This window comes from Hippoglossus hippoglossus, chromosome 12 (assembly GCF_009819705.1).
Source record: "Hippoglossus hippoglossus isolate fHipHip1 chromosome 12, fHipHip1.pri, whole genome shotgun sequence".
Lineage (NCBI taxonomy): Eukaryota > Metazoa > Chordata > Actinopteri > Pleuronectiformes > Pleuronectidae > Hippoglossus > Hippoglossus hippoglossus.
In genome coordinates, this window is record NC_047162.1 from 12,535,251 (window position 1) to 12,553,730 (window position 18,480).

At 41.7% G+C, this 18,480-nt stretch overlaps 1 protein-coding gene across 1 annotated transcript; it reads right to left on the reverse strand.

Annotated features, from left to right (window-relative positions):
• Positions 1-1,693: 1,693 nt before the first annotated feature.
• LOC117771476 (anthrax toxin receptor 1-like) lies at positions 1,694-15,971 on the reverse strand. Its single transcript, XM_034601851.1, has 18 exons — positions 15,630-15,971; positions 12,168-12,239; positions 12,000-12,071; positions 11,787-11,868; positions 11,653-11,686; positions 11,318-11,397; positions 11,025-11,093; positions 10,851-10,931; positions 10,671-10,731; positions 10,443-10,541; positions 8,878-8,947; positions 8,028-8,106; positions 7,725-7,820; positions 7,566-7,607; positions 7,254-7,346; positions 4,503-4,664; positions 3,479-3,559; positions 1,694-2,840 (listed from the first exon to the last, which is right to left on the reverse strand). The coding sequence occupies exons 1-18, from the start codon at positions 15,818-15,820 to the stop codon at positions 2,463-2,465; spliced, it is 1,842 nt and encodes a 613-aa protein (XP_034457742.1). The 5' UTR covers positions 15,821-15,971; the 3' UTR covers positions 1,694-2,462.
• Between the last annotated feature and the right edge of the window lie 2,509 nt (positions 15,972-18,480).

The window sequence follows — 18,480 nt, forward strand, 5'->3', positions numbered from 1 at the left end:
CAGGATTATTTTTACCCATTTCACCCTGGACTTTCATGGATTTTCCAGATGATGTTATCTAATGAAACTGAATGAAACACAGAGAGGCTGATGGAATCCGATCAGAGAAGATCAGGAAGGGGAACTTATTTAGAAAATCAAAAAGAACTGTGCAAACTGCATAAACACTGCTGCATGAGCTAAGACACATTTTGCAATGCTCTCCTTTTCATATATGTAAAGATGTAACATTCTATATGTTCATATTGGCACATACAAACAAACAGGCGAAAGACCTAAACTCAAGTTTCCCATGCTCAACATTAAGTCTATATATTTTGTCTTCTGCGGTGCTGGTCTCTGTAAAAGTGTTAAACAGTGTAAATACCTCTTCCAGATCTCCATGGCGTCACAGTTGGATTTTGATTTTATTGTATGCCTGTAACCCGACTGCCTGCCTCTGCTTCTGGCACTTTTCTCAGACACGCCTTCATGAGCTCACTGGCCACAGGGCTGCGAGTCCGACTGTGTGCGTCTGCAAAAGCATTTCCTATTGAAGAAAGAACTGAGACCAAGTACAGCACATGGAAAAGATATACTGTATATTTGGGTTTATTTTCGTCTGATCTGAGTGGAATAAAGCTCAGCTGACTGGATATTCCATGTTGCATAATCCCAAACTCTGAGAAAATAGTTTTATATATATAGAGAAGCTCTGTCTTCCTAAACTGGAAACAATTTACACCAATCATTTCAGAGTATTTTTGTAAAATAAAAGTAAATAAATTCAATTTCTTCATCGCTCCAATGATTCATCCCCGTTCCGGCTGTATTTGCATGTGCAGTATGAAGCTTTCCTGCACTGCCAGCCAGGAAAGCAGAGAAAACCATCCAAGATTTTTTTTCTTTCAAGAAAATTCCTCCAGTTCTCCCACATCGGATGCTTCCCAGAGCCTCTTCATTGTGCCCAGTCATCTCCGAGAGACATCGGGGGCATCAGCTGCAACTCACCTCCTCCTCTCCCAATGACAAAGAGGTCAAATCAGCCACTCAGCAAAGAAACCTTCGTTTTTATCCACGTCCTCATTCAGTTTTATAGATGAATGACAGAGAATTCACTGATTTCTGACATGACTGTAGATAGGTTTCTTAAAAACATGCAGCATTTCAATTCAAACTGATGAACTTGATCATGTCTTTCCATAACCAGAGGCCTGATTTACGACAAGGTCTTCACATGCTGTGTCATCTTTGGTTGACAGATCGTATACGTTTTTTTTATAGTCCTGCACACACACACACACACACACACACACAGATGTTCAGCTGTTTTCAATCCGTCTTGCTGAGTAGGCTGAGGACGGGTGGAGCTGTGCAGAGGATTACATGATGTCTCCAGACTTTATGTCGTAGTAAAAGTCCCTCCCTTATATGGTCAACTGTATTTATGCACCATATAGTCCCTCCATATTTTTCACAGCAGGACAGTGAGGGAGATGTTTGAACCCACCCGCAGAACCATGAAAAATGGCTGTAATCAAACTAGCACTCATGGAAGTGAGGAAAAAAAAAGTAGATGCAGATGTAAATTCATTTGACAGTTAAACTTTCCTCAGAAACGTGGATCAGCCTGATCTGTGCTGCAGCAAGTACATTTATCAAATGTCTGAATTCAGGCATCTGACAATGACGTATCCTCATAGACTCATAGGATTGTTGAAATTTTTATTTCATTCTTATAAATCAATCAGTAAAAATGATTCATTAAAAGTGATAATTACATTTAGAGTGAAAGGTCTCTGTAGAAAGCTCTTCTGAGTTGTGCACTTGTGTATTAATCTAAATCGTTTTAGTAAATATTCGTATTTACTTTCGTTGTAAAAGAAATGCCAGCGTCCACGAGCATCGGACATCAAATCTATATATATAAACATCATGTATTTATACATATATGGTCAATTTTGTGATTTCATTTACAAGATGTACAGTTTTTAAGACGGCACTTACCAGACAGCCGTGCATGCAAATACATGGAGTCACTGGGTTTTTCAAATCAACATTTTTCAAGAGGCAAAACAGTGAAACATAATTTTAGATAAATAATTCATATCAGGTAAAGGCTTGAATGCAAGTTTATACATCTCCATAGCAAATTGTAATTCTGGACCAATTCAGCATCATTTCATTTAGTTTCTCAATCACCGGTTGCTTAGCGACAATAGCAATTAATAGCCAAAGCTGTGCTTACCACACTAAATATCCACTTCGTAGACTTGAAGAAAAGTCCTAGTTCATAGCACATAAGGTGTGAGACACATGTTGAGGAAAACAGATTGTTCACTGTGCAGCTGAATCAACATTATATACAGTCACTTCAATTCTTCCTCTGTTTGTAACGTATTTAAACAGAGACACAGTGAAAGGGTCTGTTCAGTTTTCCATCCTGAGCTTGCACCCTGCTCCTCTTCTCTCTGTCTCCATCATCAGTGGTTCTCCTGGTTGGGGCGTGGAGGAGGCCGTGATGGAGGAGGCGCCCTGCAAGGAGGAGGCCCCTGAGGTGGAGGTGGCAGGGAGCCAGTAGGGGACGGAGGTGCAGAGTCAGGGCCTGCGTTGCCGGGGGGCAGGGCTCTGTTCGGGGGCGGCGTGTACATGGGAGGGCTGGAGGAGGATGGGGGAGGAGTGGACGGCAGGGGCGGGAGCGTGGAAGTTGGCGAGGGGGGCAAATCGAAGAAGTGGCTGCCCTCTGATGGACGACGCTGGTACGCGTGGGGCAAAGTGTAGACAGGCGTGGACGGATGGTTGTAGATGGGGTAGCGAGGAGCTGGGTAGGACTTGGTGCGGGTGAAGTTTATGCATTTGCCCTGTAATGAAGAAAAAGTGCTGATTGCAGAGGCTCGTTGTGTTTGTGAAGTTAGGCCTTCAGTGTGTATTCAATTAAAAAGGCCTAAATCTACATCTCCTGGCAAAGCGATTGGCAGAATCAGAGGGGGGAATCTTTCAACAGACACAAAGAGGAAATTCCTCCCTTAGTTAAAGTGTCCTGGAAGAAAGATATGTTCCTGCCAGCCGAGCCGAGCTGACGCTGAGAGCTGATTCTAATGGCTTCTCCAGACAAGAGCCTTCTTCCCGACAATGCTGCGGTTGTTTTCACCTTTTGTCGACTCACTATGTCACTCGAGAGTTTCCACGAAGTCACGTTTTTTATGATACGAAGCGGATTTGACTTTCTACGTGTTTACTCAGAGGAGTAACTGTCTTCAATGTCACACAGATATACGATTTCTACCGTGTTCTTTGAAGCCGCTTGCAAACTTCCCTCATCCCTCATCGCTTCCAGAGGTCACGGATCTAAACCTCTGGAAAGTTCTTCCACATCTGTCTGCCAAAAGTTGACACAGTTAATCTTGATAATTGGTTTGTTTTGCATGAATGTTTCGACACACCGTTAAAGAAATCGGGACAAAATTTCGTAATCTCTGGTTCTGTTGACTTGTCTCACCTTGTCTCCGGGATGAGGACGCATCACAGACACTCTGTCGTAGCCTCGCCTCAGAAACACACACAGAGCGTCCAGTTTGCCCTGAGAGACGAGCACAGATTAAAAACAACATGTTATACCAGTGGTATGTATTGACTACTTGGACATAGTCATTTATTAGACAAATCCAAACACATAATGAAATGAGTTAATCTGTTTATTTGTGTATCTGTTCCTGTTTTTCTGCCCCGATTGTGTTACTGTGATTGTTTCATAAGAAAGACTCTTGTTTTTTTCTTAGGAATAACACCCACTCAACAGATTCCATGATCAGAGGTTAGCCCAGTCCATGTCTGGTTCTTATTACGCTCCGCTCAGCTGACTAGTATGTGAGGAAATGCATTTATTAACTGTTTCCTGGTAACACATCACAGAAACACTTAGAAAGCAGCATTTGTGAGTTACGGTGGACAGACGCCATCGAAAAGGAAAATGTCCCGATGTCAGAACCAGTTTTAGAACATGTGACCTCGTGATGTGTGATCCATGTATTCAAATGCATTCAATGGCAATAAGGGCCCAGTAGTTCCTGGGGGATGCATCCAAACAACAAAATGCACTGGTCAGACAACAAATAGGCCTTGACACTTTGTTTTCTATTATTATTTTTATACATTAAAATAATAATTTTTATAATATACATTTTCCCCTTGTGCTGCTTTACTTCGTTGTGATGCTATGTCATTTGTGACATCAGATCAATAAAGGTACATCTTATCTTATTTTATCTTATCTTATCTTATCTTATATAAGTGAGCAATAGGGTTAAAAAAGCCTGTAACTGGATGTTGAGATTTGTTTTTAAAATACTAAAGTTAATTAGAATTAAAAGCAATCTGAAGCTAAATCAATGTCTCATCTTAATACTGTAAAAATAGGCCAATTATTAACTAAAATCTGGAATTAAACATGAGCTCTAAGTGATAAGTAAAGATCAGAGTATTTCATCCGTAGATGCGTGAACAGAGTGAGTGGCTTTGAGCACCTTGATGGGAGAATACCACTTCTGGGACCGAGCAGATTTGTGCGTGTGGTACGGCCTCTGTGGCTCAAAATCAAACTCCTCCTCAGGCATCACAACTCGAGCGTTTTTAGCCTTTTCCAGTTTGGCTCCTTCCTCGGTGGAGCCTTTATCTCCCCAGCGCACCTGAACAAAGACAGAAGCTTGGAGTGAGTTGTGTTTATAAGAGGTTGATGGACGATAAGTCCACCGTCACATTTGGTCCTATCACACTGGCATTAATGGCGATGTTGATTTTTATAATGGTTCAGAACTCTGGTGCAGACTGACATTTCTCAACATCTGCTGGATGGATGATCGTGAAAGTTTGTATAAACATTGGTTGTTCCCAGACAATTTACGCAAGTGACTGTGTGCTCCACTGACTTTTACGCTCATGCTGTAATGAGCTTGATTTATTTGTTTTTAGCAAAATGACTCAACAAATTGATATTGATTATCATGGAATAGGTGCAGATATCCACAGTGTTTGGAGGACGATTTGTTAGACTGGAATAGAATGCAATAGAATAGAATAGAATGTATTACAATGGAATAGAGTAGAATAGAATACATTAGAGTAGAATAGAATAAATCGCAATAGAATAGAATATAATTTATTACAATGGAATCAATTAAAATAGAGTAGATTTGAATAGAATAAATTACAGTAGAATATCATTGCAATAGAATATAATAGTTTTACTTTACACTTTTCATGGATTTTTATTCCTCTTGTGCCAAAAACAGGTCAAATTTCTGTTTTACCAGTAAAACACGACCACCTCCCTTTTTATATAGTATATCTACATAAAATTGAACCAAACCAAGTCAACTGAAATCCACAAGAAACCAGATGTTGCCCCCACCCATTAAGACTTGTGTCATTGAGTGCAAAGTTTCAGACGTTGGGAGTTTTTCCCCCCAAACGTCTGACAGCTCATGCATTTACTTTTGAAGCCGGTTTATAGCACGAAACCTCAAAATTCAACAAGAGCCCCTCTGCCATAGGCAATCTGCATTCCCATAGTTAAAGAATGTCACAAAAATCACTAAAAGCGTCCCCCCCTCCCCAACTAGACGTCCAGACTGATCGTGCACGATCGAGAATGAAACCCAAACCTTAGAAGTTCATTACTCAAATATACTCCCTTGCAGCTGCCACAGACGAACTATGACGACTTTGACTTGGCAGCGAAAGCACTTAAATGAAGCCGTGCATACTTTCCACAGCTCTGTTTGGAAGCGTCACCACTTCAAGGCGAATTCACAGCACAGGCTCCGACTGCAGCACCAGTCAGTGAAACACTTTACACCGACAGGGCGAGTCCTCTCTCCTTGACCTTCATTCACTTAGACAACACGCACATCTGGTCCCTGTTGACCCTGAGGACGTGTCAGTCTCCTTGCTGTTGTTCACCTCGCTCAGCTCTCCAGTAACACGCGGCCCAGATGTCATTCTGTCTCTTCTTATTGAGAAAATAAACCTCTCGGATCACGACTCTGAACTTTTGTTACCTTTTTTCTTCTCTGGAACAGAAGTTGAGACGATTCTTTCCTTTAACCATCTCAAGTTGCTTAATCTAAACCTTTGCACAACTAGAACGGCACTCAGTGGAGAGCACACCTCCTCCAAGGCCAAACAGTCCTCCTATGAAACCACATTGAATCCACTAGATCCAGATTTTTATTTAGATCTGCACCAAATTGCACCAACTCATGGATATCACTCCCCAAAATGTACTCGATTGTTTTCATCAAGATCCATGAATTATTCTCTGGGAGAAGGTTGTTAAAGAAGGTGGGAAAAAACCTCTGGATCTGCCCCCTGATCTGGATCCAGACCAACATTTAATTGTTTTTTTTCCTTGTCCAATACCACATCCTTCCACTTTAAGTTTTGTGGAAATTCGTTGAGTTGGTTTTGTGTAATCTTGTTTGCAATGTGTGAACAAATAACCTCCTAACATAGCCATGACCCACCCCTCCACAAAATGTCATGGAAATCAGTTGGGTGGTTTTACCGTAATGCTGCTGACTGACTAACAGATGAAAACATAACCTCCATGTACATATGAGTGCATTTACTTTGCCAGAGGACTGAGAATCGAAAGCTCCAACAGAAACAAAATGAATCACGGCAGCTTTCGTGATTCAGCCACTAACTGAATGCACATTGTGGCCTCTGGGCCCGAAGTCCTTCCAGTCCCTGGCCTCATCTCAACTCTCACTGGCTCTGGGAAGAGAGTCATGACAACCAACTGACTCAGTCTCTTCCAGCATATGAAATTTCATGCTCACCTCTTTTAAGGTATGAGTCGCTTCCTGCTTCTCTCTGAAACTCTGCTGCGCTCACACATTTCAACAGCTCCAAACAAGCTGAGTCATGGATTTAAGCTCGCCACGTTTATCGCCTGTGAATGTGAAACCGACTGACAGATGATTTTATAACATGTTAATATTTTAAAGCATTTATATTCATTTTAATTTACGTTAATATTGATGATTTCTGCACTGTGCAAAATGACAGCTCCCTAAAGGCTGATCATTGCTGCACAGACAGCTCCAAATGCACAAGATGGCAGCATTTGTATCCGGGATATTTTGGGATAGTTTCTGGATAGTGGTAGGAAGTGGAGACGTGTCATCCATCTTTATATGCAGTCTATGGCTCGAATATTTTATGTTATCATATATCAATTTATGATATCATACATGATATATTGTTTCAGTTACCTCCATTCTCTTGATGCCTCCGACTCCACGTCCTCCGTAGTATGACGCGTCCACAGTGGGCCATCTCTTCTTGGGAAAACCATCCTCATCATCCTAAAGAGGAGAGAAAACTGTCGTCATGTTTGGAGGAGTAAAGAGTTCCAAACTTTATCTCTGCATAGTTAATATTCAAACAGCTGAAAAACAGGGTTATTTTGCTGAGTGTCTGTCACATGAGAAATGCTCTTTCTCATTTATGCTGCAATGTGTAATAGTTTTGTGTGTGCATATGTTTGTTTGTTGCTGTAAAAAGAAAAAAAGAAAAGCATTTACAGAGCTGTCGTCTATCTCTGGAGGAGGTGGCTCGTGAATGACCTGCAAACAAGAAAGAGAAAGATGTAGTGTAATAGAGCTATTCTGCGTCTTAACAAGCATATTTGCTGTTGAAGGGTATGTTCCACACTCCGAGAGGATCCAACGTGGCTGACATACCACGGTGCAGCAGAGGGGCCAGAACCACCACAGCAGGAGGATGATGAGCAGCAGCATCAGGATGAGAAGAGCGATGGCCACAAACTTCCCGTCCGACTAGAAGAAGAAGAAGAAGAACACGGACGTAAACAGCGTGAGTGGGATTTACTTATTTCTTTAACTGTGTTTATAGTTAAATGTGCAAAAAAAAAAACACCACATGAAACCATCGACCTGGAAAAAACTACAGCAAATGAAATCCAAACAAAATGACAAGTTCAAATCCATTGTTTTTATTCCTCTCTTGTTTTACGTGGTACTTACACACGTGACTGCAGTGATTGTGACGGAGCTGGATATGAAGCTCAGGCCGTTGTTCATGCTGACGTGCAGAGTGGCAGACCTGCAGAAGTGACACGAGGGCAAAGATGATCGAGCGTCTCAGCACCTTCAGCTCGACTCTAAATCTGACTTGGATTGTTGTTATAAATGAACAAAGTAGAACACAGCACTCAGTGGAGCGCATTCCTGCTCCAAGGCCAAACATCTTTTTTTTTATTTTCCACCAGATCTGCATCATTATGTGGATCTGCACACAATTACATAAACTCACAGATTGCAACATCGTGAATACGACTTTTCCCATCAAGATAAACAGAATAGTCTCTTTTTAGTCTCTCTTCTATATGTCACAAAAGAAAGTGATTAAAAAGTTGGTGCAAATCAGTTCAGCACTTATTAATCCTGCTGCCAATCAAACAATATCTAGTAACTTATATGCAAGGATCTTCGATCGCCACCTGGTGGCTGGCTGCAGTATACGTCATAAACCCTGCCTCCTCCATGTTAGTGGATGAGACATGGACCAAACAATTTAAATACACGTCAAATAAATGTTTCTCAAAGATGGTTTCTGTCATTTTATGAAGTTCTTATCTCACTTTTTCTTATTTAATTATATTAGATATTTGATGCTACGGGAATGGAGTGAAACATCATGATTGACAGCTGTCAGGAGGGGACCTCACTACTCTGAGATCACTACTACGCAGACTCGAGATGGCAGCGTTCGTATCCAGGATATTTTGGCTTCATTTCAGGATAGTGGGAGGAACTGGAGAAGCTTCGTCAATCTTTATTTACGGTCTTTGGTTTAACAGTAGTGGTAACTTACGTTCCCTCTTTTTCCAGAACAGGAGCTGGGCACAAAAGGTAGGTATCCCTCACCACCAGGGGTCTTTTCACTGCGGAACAATTTGTATTTAACACAATAAATATGTTGGAAGATCACAAGTTAAGTCCTCATCGGTGAAAGATGAAGCAAAGTGATGCAAAATTGACTTGCTTCTATACTCGGCCCCGAAAAACTTCACAAGTTTCAAGCCTCGAAATATGATTTTCTTATTAAATTCCTGGATTTCCTCTCCTTGTGGAAAATGAGGCAAATGAGGGAGTGTTGTGGTTTGTTGAGCCTGGCGGAGCGAGCGTCTAATGTGTGCACAGACAGCGCTCGTCCATGATGAGATCCACATTCCTCTGCAGACATTTGAGAAGCGCTGAGCTGTTTACCAGCTGATCCCGAGCAGAGGAGGAGGCTGCTGATAGGTTTTTGGGGAGGACGGGGATTGAAATCACCGTGAGCCACAATGAGCTGCTCTGCCCCCCCCCCCCCCCCCCCCCCCCCCCCCCCCCCCCACCCCACCCCCCAACCACCACCCCCACCCCATCCCTGTCTGTATGGCCAAAATAAACCTGGAATAATGGTGTAAATGGCTGCTGCTGAGAGGAATCTCAGAAGACTGCTGCTTTTCTCTTCTACTCTCAAGTCTATTAATATGCTTGGAGGCAGTTTATGCAACATTTGGATTCTCACACCCACAAAGAGTTATTATTGTCTATTTTGCTCTTTAGTCCGTCTACTGTAACAACTCTGTATCCAAAAGGTCCTATACCTTAAGATTTGCATTATATACTGTATATTATTAGATGATTTAAACGGGCTCCTCCTCCCTCTCATGTCTTTCATTCTCAACCAAAACAGCAACACATTCTCCAGTAATAATCCATATGTGACTTATGAATCCAGGCTGTTTTCCTGGTTCTAGTCTTCGTGCTAAGCTAAGTGGCTGCAGGCTATAGCTGCATTTTCTCATGCGACTCCCAGCAAGAAAGCAAAGAAGCACAGTTCCAAATTGCCAAAACTTTCATTTTAAGTTTACATTTATGCATTTCAGTTCTACGATTAACTTGCTCAAGTTTTCTCAGCATTTAGCTGAATGTTCAGGCTTTTGTTCAGGTCCACTCAAGATAAAGAAGTTTTCTCATATTCTCATATTTACCATATCAAGCCATTGTTAAGTTAATAATCTGAACTCATGTGTTTGGCAACCTGATGAATGTAAGTTATATTTGCCTTTCATTTGGCTGTTTTGGGCTTTTTACGAACTCTCTTGGAGATAATCTGTTAACTTAGTTGCGAAATGTTCCAATATGAGTTGTTCATGTTCACCAGCTCGGTTCTAACTTTGTCTGTAAAACCAAAACAACGAGCTTAAAGAAGCTAAAAAGCTCCATAGAGGTGAGGGGACGTTTGGATGAAAAGTCGATGCTGGTTTGTCCACCCAATTCTTTTTGACATTACACAAAATTATTTGACTGATTGTTTATATTAAATATGATTGAAATATACCATAATAAATATACCCTTAAAGAGAGAATACTATTTTAGCAGGAACTTACTCATAGTAACCGTGTCATTGATGCGGAAGCTGCAGAGAACCTTCTGTACGTCTCGAGCGTGAAGGAAACCGTTTCCTTTGACTACGACCTGAAAGGATTCTGAAATGAAGAAGAATAGATTATTTTTAAGTAGAGTCACCAATATAAAGTGAATACAATACATGCATATATGCAACTTTGAGTGGGAATATTATGTGTAACCTGATATAAGTGTGATTTGTTCTTTACCTCCTTCACAGATGCTGGACGGCTCGACAGCCAGGATCTCAATGCAGGATCTCTTCAGGATCTGAAATGGAAAAAAAGTCATTTAAATCATCGCTGAATTAAAAGCTGAGGAAGTGCATTTGAGATTCTTAACTAAGTATTTGCATATTTCCACGATATTAAAGTGTTTGTGTCTTTTACCGAGTCGATGACCCCTTGTAGAGCCTGAAACCCGTCATTCACAGGGAAGACATGGTCCCGACTGTCTGCTATTGTTGAAAGCTGTCAAGAAACACGGCCGAGTGATTACTTATGTGTCACTACATTTATTTAATTACTAGTTTATTGCCCTGTTGGCTAACCTAATGAGTTAACCTGGGTTTCATTGAAGTCTTTCACTCCCACACAGTAAACAGTGGCACCCAGCTGGCGTGCTCGGCCGGCCTGAATTAAAACGAGACATAAAAAGACAAATAAGTCAAATTAAAATCATCAATCAAATATGCAGTATGATGTGTTGTGTTATATTTTATATTATATTCGATATTATGTGTTGTTATTATTATTACTGGCTTTTGGTTAGAGAAAAATTCTTCGTCTCCCTTGAACTCGACTCGTTAATTTTAACACCGTTCATTTATGCCGAACCCCGAGGGTCTTCACGTCACCTCTCTCTGTGCCAAGTCAAACTGGTTTTCTCTCAGTTCACCATCTGTCAGGGCGATGATGACACTCGCCGTCCGGTAACCTGCAAAGTCAGAGCCAGATGAGACACAGAAGAAGAAAAAACACAGTCGGATCCTTTTTCATTGTTTTTTTTTCAAAGTAAGAATTAAAATGAACCAAGTGCTCAAAATATTTGTGCACATAATTGCCGTGTGATTGAAAAAGCAGCTGTGTTTTCCTTCTTGATTTGATTATTCTACCATGTGCTTGAATATGAGGCTGATGAATGGATCAAAAGATTTCACTTCAGCGCTAAAAAGGAAAACGTTCTACTCACCGTCTCCAGTTCCGTAGTAGATTTGCTCACTGGCCTGAGAGACACATTTTTAAAGCGTCAGTGGATTTAAATTCAAATAGGCCTCATTTAAATTATTAGATGTCATTTGCCAACTAAAGTAACACATGACTTACTCTTTCAAAACCTTTGTGCATGTAGGTGTCTCCGCCCGGCTGCACCATACGTAGCTGCTCCAGCTTGATTCGAATCTGCTCTCTGATAATGAAAAAGGTTTTCCAGAAAATAAAAACTTAATATGAAATGTAATGCACAGGACAGAAGATTGAACTAAAAAATGCTAAGTTAATTGTATAGACAATGTGTGAGTGAGGCTGTGTATGGGCCACCTGTCTTCTGTTAGTGGCATGAGAGTCCTTCCTTCCCTTGAAAACACAATAAAGGACATCCGCAGCTGAGGACTGGAAAAAAAAACAAGAGACGGCTGTTGTGTTTTACTTTCTATTATTATTTTCTCATGCAGTCTCTAAATCCGAGCTGTGTCTGTGTGAACCCACCTGATGAACTTGTGTGCCAAGTGGTCCACAAAGTAATAAATCTCATTCCAGTAATGCTGGACACTGCCAGACCTGAGAAAAAAGATTCAATGGATTAAAAGTTAGCTATCTTGATGTTGGATGAAAATATTGTTTGTTAAACTTAGTCCAGCATGTCTTCCAGTATCTATGTCATTTAAGGTAATTTATTTTAAATACTTAAGTTCATTTTTCTTCACAATCTTCGAGATTGAGGACCAATACAATTTGTACATCAATAGTTGTCTTGGACATATCATCAGTGATAGTACTTTGGGTCATTGGGTGTTTTGGATCTTTGGGCTTCAGACACTCAGGTGACCCAACCAGGAGTGATCAGTTCCTGGTTTCTTTCCACAGTTTGTATCTCCTGATTTGCTTTCTTCACCCTGGTGCTGGTCAAATTTGACCTGCTTGGGTTCAGTTGGGGATTTAGATGTTCTCCAGAAGTGTGATGTGTTCACTCTTCCAAAAACCTGGACCAATGGTTCGATGAGGTCCATCACCTGTTCCCATCTTCTCTGTGCACCATGTAGCCAAATCCTTGCTGTCTGGCTCGCATGAAGCTCCTCAACACCAGCTCTCACTTCCTTCTGGACCTGGTTCCTCCTCTCTTGTCCCTTTGTTGCAGTGAATTGTTGGAATGCTTCTTAAACCTTTTCAGCCAACTGCCGAAGATCCACCTGGTCCACAGTCTCCTGTTCTCTCCACTTCCTTTGGGTGTTCATATATTTGCCTCTTCAGCCTCACTAACCCCTGGAATCTGTTCCTCTCTAGACTCAGGACTGGATTTTATTTGGACGTGGACTCCTTGGATTCCCTCCTCAGCAGTAAACGCTTTTAGAGTCGCAATAGTCAGCACATCTTTTGTGCTGTAGTCCTTTGAAACCTTGTTGTAATAAATCTGCCTGGAAATTGTGTCTGCTCCTCTGTTCAGCCGATCTTAACTCATAACATCCAAGTCCCAAAGGATCCATCTGCTTGATCTGATGTTGTTGTTGTTGTCATGTCATCTATAATGATGGAGGACTTCCGGACCCCACACTTGATTGTTGGGCCTCTAAACCCGACCTCGGCTGATGTTCATGGCGGGGGTCAGGAGGTGAGATGGTGAATCCAGTGATGATCCTTTTCCTCAGTCGGTGCCAATCAGATGTGACTGACCCAAAAGGCGAACCTCAGATTAAAGCGATCATAGTAATCCATGATGAGCTCCATGTTGTTACTTGGGACACGTCCTCGCTCCGGGGCTCCACTAGTGTAAAGGATATGGAACCATATGCATTGATGAGGTCGAGCCACAGTACAGCCAGATCCCATTTATCTTCTCCTGTCTCTCTGATCAGCTGAGTAACCACTGCACTGTGTTCTCCACATCTGGAATCCATCTCATCTGTTCAAATCCTGTCTGACTTCACTTTCCAAAACACAGTAATTGTTCTCATACACTTCATCTACATTCTTACTGATATTGATAACCAAGTTGGATTTTTTTTTTACTAAACTTTGGCTGACTCGTTTGTCTATTCACATTTGTTCTCCTTCAGTTTATACCCCGAGACTTTGCTGTATTCTTCAAGTGTCTTCATTCATTTCTGCACCGATTCATCTGCTGATGAAACATAAACAACTTTATGTATCTGTGAAATAGAAGTAGTAATTTATGTATTTCTTCTTCCTACATTTTGTCAGACTGCTAAACTGCAAACAATGGGTGTTGGGGGAAGTCTCCCTTCCTGGTTCGTGTATGTATTGTGAATCTTCTTCAGTCAACTCTGAACATCTCGTATGAGCTCATCTGTGTTTCCATCACAGTGAAACGTCACATAAAACAGCAGTGGTTATTTCTTTTGAATGCTGATTCACTAATATCTCCAACATTTGACATTTGTCTTTTAACACAAAACAGTGACTGCAGAGCCACATCACTTTATTGTCTGATCTTAGCATCATATCTGGTCCTGATTTTGCATCAGCTGCAGACTCAGCAAAACAGACTCAGCAGAAGAAAGCAGCGTTTAAAAAAGGAGGTCTGTGATTGGATACGTAAACTCCACGGCCTCTCTTCTTCTCCCTCGCTTCTGTTCTCATTTATCCCGAGATGTGAGTGCCAGTGCAGAGACGGCCAGAAAAACTTGGGATCTCTGGAACATCTGGCTCTGATGGAGAAAGGGTTCTGCAGACCGAGGCCCAGGGAGCCGAAGCTGCAGCGACTAGATGTGGGCTGCTCCACTCTGCGAAAGCGTCGCCACAGTTCGACAACAGCAATCCCCCGCAGTGCAATTTATCATCAGAGTGACTGCAACACACTCAATTTTCATTATGTCAACACTAATTTACATAGAGAAAGTTGATTGCAAAAATCAACAATGACAGCTGCAGTGTATTTTTTTTAGAAATGCATGAATGGATCTAGTGTGAGGAGTTTACAAATCTCCATATTTTCATACAGGAAAATGTGACAGTATGATGGCGTCAACAAAACAACACCTCACAGACCCATGAGTCGATCTGACCCGTTCACAAGCTTCACATTAGCTTCATGACAGATGAGTAGAAGATGTAATCTAACCCTCGTGTCAGCGCATTTCGAGTCTCTATAAATCTGCTTCTGTGTTTATTAAATAAAACGACACCGTTCTGCAAACAGAAAACCTATTGGCAACTATTGTGATGATCAATCATTTGTTTCAGGTTTTTTTCAAGGGGAAACTAAAACCATTCTCTTGTTTCCAGCTTCTCTAAAGCTGCTGCTTTTCTGTTTTGTATCAATGGAAACTAAATATCTTCTGGGTTTGAAACTGTTGGTCGGACGGAACAATGCACGTGAAGATGTCACGTTGGAATCTGGGAAAGTCCAGCTGACATTTTCCTCTATTTTCGGACATTTTATGCAGTCGCCCCCAAACCACTGATCAACCAATCTAGAAAATGATCAGCAAAAGAATAGATTGTAAAAAACATCAGCAGCAGCCATAGTTTGTTGCAGGACAATTGCAAGGCTATTTAATTCTTTACACTGGAAAATGAGGGGGCTTTAAAAAACTTTAAAAACAGAAAAAAAGTGACTTTTCAAAATAAACACACATTAAATCCACATCTGTAACAACTGGATGAGCCGGACCTGAGCTTTGTTTGAACCAGCTATGACTGCAAGACACCCACATATGATTCTGTCTACAGAGACCACAAACCTGCCCTATTTTCAATTTGCACCACATTATAAACATCACAGCGACTGATACTTGTTAACAAGGGGTAATAAAAACTGCTTCTACAGTGCAGTGGCACAGTCATGCTACTGGTTTCCCATTATTGTGTCTGGGGAACATGAATGATGTTTGCACCTGTGTCTTTGTTTAGAAAAGAAAATCTCAGTCTCTCATCAGATGAGTCATGCAACAAGCCTTCCTCTGTGATGGAGAGAAAAGCTGGATCACTCACTTGTCCAAAACAAAGTAGAGGTCAAACCCTCCATAGCAGGACGACCCTGCCTCCCTCCTGTCGCGGGTCTGTCCTGCAGTGCCGACCACCAGGACCGCAATCAGCAGGCCCAGCTCCAGCCCGAGCAGGACCTGCCTGCACCGGCACCGGGTCATCAGTCCAAAGTTCAGAGACAGCATCAGGCAAACCATCAATAGTCTCCAGATGGAGTTTTCCTTTCACCTCGTCCCTCAGCACACTGTGGCCCAGCGAGCCATTCCGTGAGGACTGATCTCCGAGGCATGAAGTTCTCCTCTGTGGATCAGCGTCCCATCTCCTGGGCTGCAGATGTGTGCGGGCAGAGGAGGAGGGAAGTCCTCTGCTCCCTCTCCCTCACACTCAATCATTTCAGCACACTGTGCCACAGAGTTCACACAACCACACCAAACACGCGTCTCAGTATGTGATTTACTGTTTCCTTCATGTGTAGGTATGAGGGGAACCTGCACTTTCCTTTCATACATTTGTTCTTGCTCATTCTTTTGAGTGATTTATGCTTTGGCTTTTCCTGCAGGTTTCCTCAGTTCTACACCTTATCCTTCAGTGCCACTTAGTGGTAAACAGATGCATCTTGCAAGTCACTGCAACATTTAACTGTTCAGTTTGTCTTCACTCAAATATGTAAATGCTCTGTATTTATTTAGTGTTTTTCTAATCTTCACAGAACAGTTTTCACCCATTCACACACACACATTCATACAGTGCATGGCACAGCCGTCAGTGGCAATTTGTGGTTCAGTATCTTGCCCAAGGACACTTCAGCACATGGAACACTTGGATTGAACCGCCGACCCTTTGGTTAGTGGACAAACCGCTTTACCCGCTGAGCCACAGAATTAAGTATGTAAATGTATCTTTTATTAAAATGGAAAACTCTGAACTTTACTGAAACTTTACTGAACTTTGTGAAAAGAGGAATGATGGCATTAAGTTACCTGATAAATGCAAAACCATCACAAGTTCAAAACTCTCTTTATTATATTCGGTCTTATCATTATTATTATTATTATTATTAGTTGTTGTATAAGGTGTTTTTTGATAAAATATTTATTTTTTGTTAATTATAACACAGTTCAGGATTCACAGCTAAGACTTTTTTTATAAATGAAAGCTGAAAATTGAAAACAAATGCTACAGTTATTTTGAACCAACCTCCCTCTGTTTCTCATCTTCCATCTTGTCTCCCAGCCTGTGTCTCCACCTCCTCACCTGTCCACCAGGTGTCCTCTCTCTGCCCTCTCGTGTTTTTCACGCCAGTGTCTCATCCCCAGCTGCTGCTCCTCACCAACAGGTGTCTGTGTGTATTTAAAGTCGACAGCTTTTGTGGTTTCGTTTGCCAGATCCTGTTTGATGCGTAGCTGCTGCGGCGTTAGAGTCGTTCTGGGTTTTATGTTTATAGAGTGAGCTGCTTTTCCCCCGAGTCAACGTCACCAACACATCCTGAACTTTCCCTTCTCGGTGGGTCTGAATGGTTTGAAAAGAGGAAAAGTGCATGTGAAGAAACCAAAGCAGAAGCGTGCAAGCTGCGGGAACATGCTGAAAAAGAGCACAGGGCCCAACATGCAAAGTTAATGCCACATGTGCTGCGTCATTATCAGTTTAGAGGGTTTGACATTTTATGACATGCATTTATTTGCCTTTTTTCCCCCAAAGGTTAGACAGATTCAGTCAGAGATGGGCTGAGTGTTTCCATCTGCTTCCAGTCTTTATAGCGCGCCACCTGGAAGTGGTGTCCTCATGTTTTAAATATTAGAGAAGCCTATTGATCTTCTCGTTTAACTTGCAACAAGATGATAAGCGTGTGTGTTGTATTCAGATGGTCCCGATATTGTAATTCAAATTGTTGTGGACAGAAAACTGAGATGATCTCGAAGCAACAAGTGCTGCAGCTTTAAAGAGAGATCCTGACTCCACAGGCACTAAAGTGATAGTAATTGGACTTTTCACTAAAAAATCATTGTCAGTAAACAAAGCGCTTCACAAAGGAGACTGAGTCTTGTCTTCACGCTGTGCTGCAGCCAATTAGCTCAGTGAAGAAGCAGCAAACGGCTTCAAGGTATTTTTTGACTCGAGCAAACAAGATGCAGCAGTTTTGTTTTGAATCAAATACGACCTCCATGCATGAGCTTGTGGGACCAAGCTGAGGGAGAAGGTTTCACTCCCCACATGCAGTAAGTGAATCCTTTTCTCTTTTTAACGGTTCTTTAACAATGAAATGCTCATTCTGGACTTCATGTGTCAGCTGCTGCTCTAATCCATAAGTCGGTACCTGCATTTATTAGGTGTGTGTGTGTGTGTGTGTGTGTGTGTGTGTGTGTGTGTGTGTGTGTGTGTGTGTGTGTGTGTGTGTGTGTGTGTGTGTGTGTGTGTGTAATGGATCCAGTTGCCAGCAGGTGGTGTAGAGGGTGAAAATAGACACTTACAAAGAAAGGAGGCATCAGGCTGTGGATACACTGGATATCTTATACCTGGTTATTTGAATTGGTGGTTGTAATTTAGAAAATTAGTGTTCAAAATTATTGTCAGTAAATAGATTCATTGTGCAAGTACACATTACACCGCTTTAGTTTTTCCTTTGCATCCTTCTTGTTTTTAATCTACTGACAGTTTTGCTCCATGAATCTGAATGAAAATGATTATCAAATTAATTTATTATAATAGAAAGAAAGCTTTGAACCATTAGATTAGTTTTCACACTCCCTGTCAGCTCGTGCATGAGTGTGTGTGTGTGACGTGTGTGTCTGCAGGTGAAGCACCTCTCAGCTGCATGATGTGTGTGTGTGTGTTCTGCAGTGGAGTGTGTGAGCTCTCT

What these genes read in the sequence shown, in the direction of transcription:
- LOC117771476 (XM_034601851.1), bottom strand. Translation starts at nt 15,820, where the DNA reads ATGGTTTGCCTGATGCTGTCTCTGAACTTTGGACTGATGACCCGGTGC. An exon ending in CTCTACTTTGTTTTGGACAA is followed by an intron (nt 12,240 to 15,629) that starts GTGAGTGATCCA and finishes CTTTTTTCTCAG; the next exon opens with GTCTGGCAGTGTCCAGCATT. An exon ending in GTCCTCATCCCGGAGACAAG is followed by an intron (nt 2,841 to 3,478) that starts GTGAGACAAGTC and finishes TCTTCATTACAG; the next exon opens with GGCAAATGCATAAACTTCAC.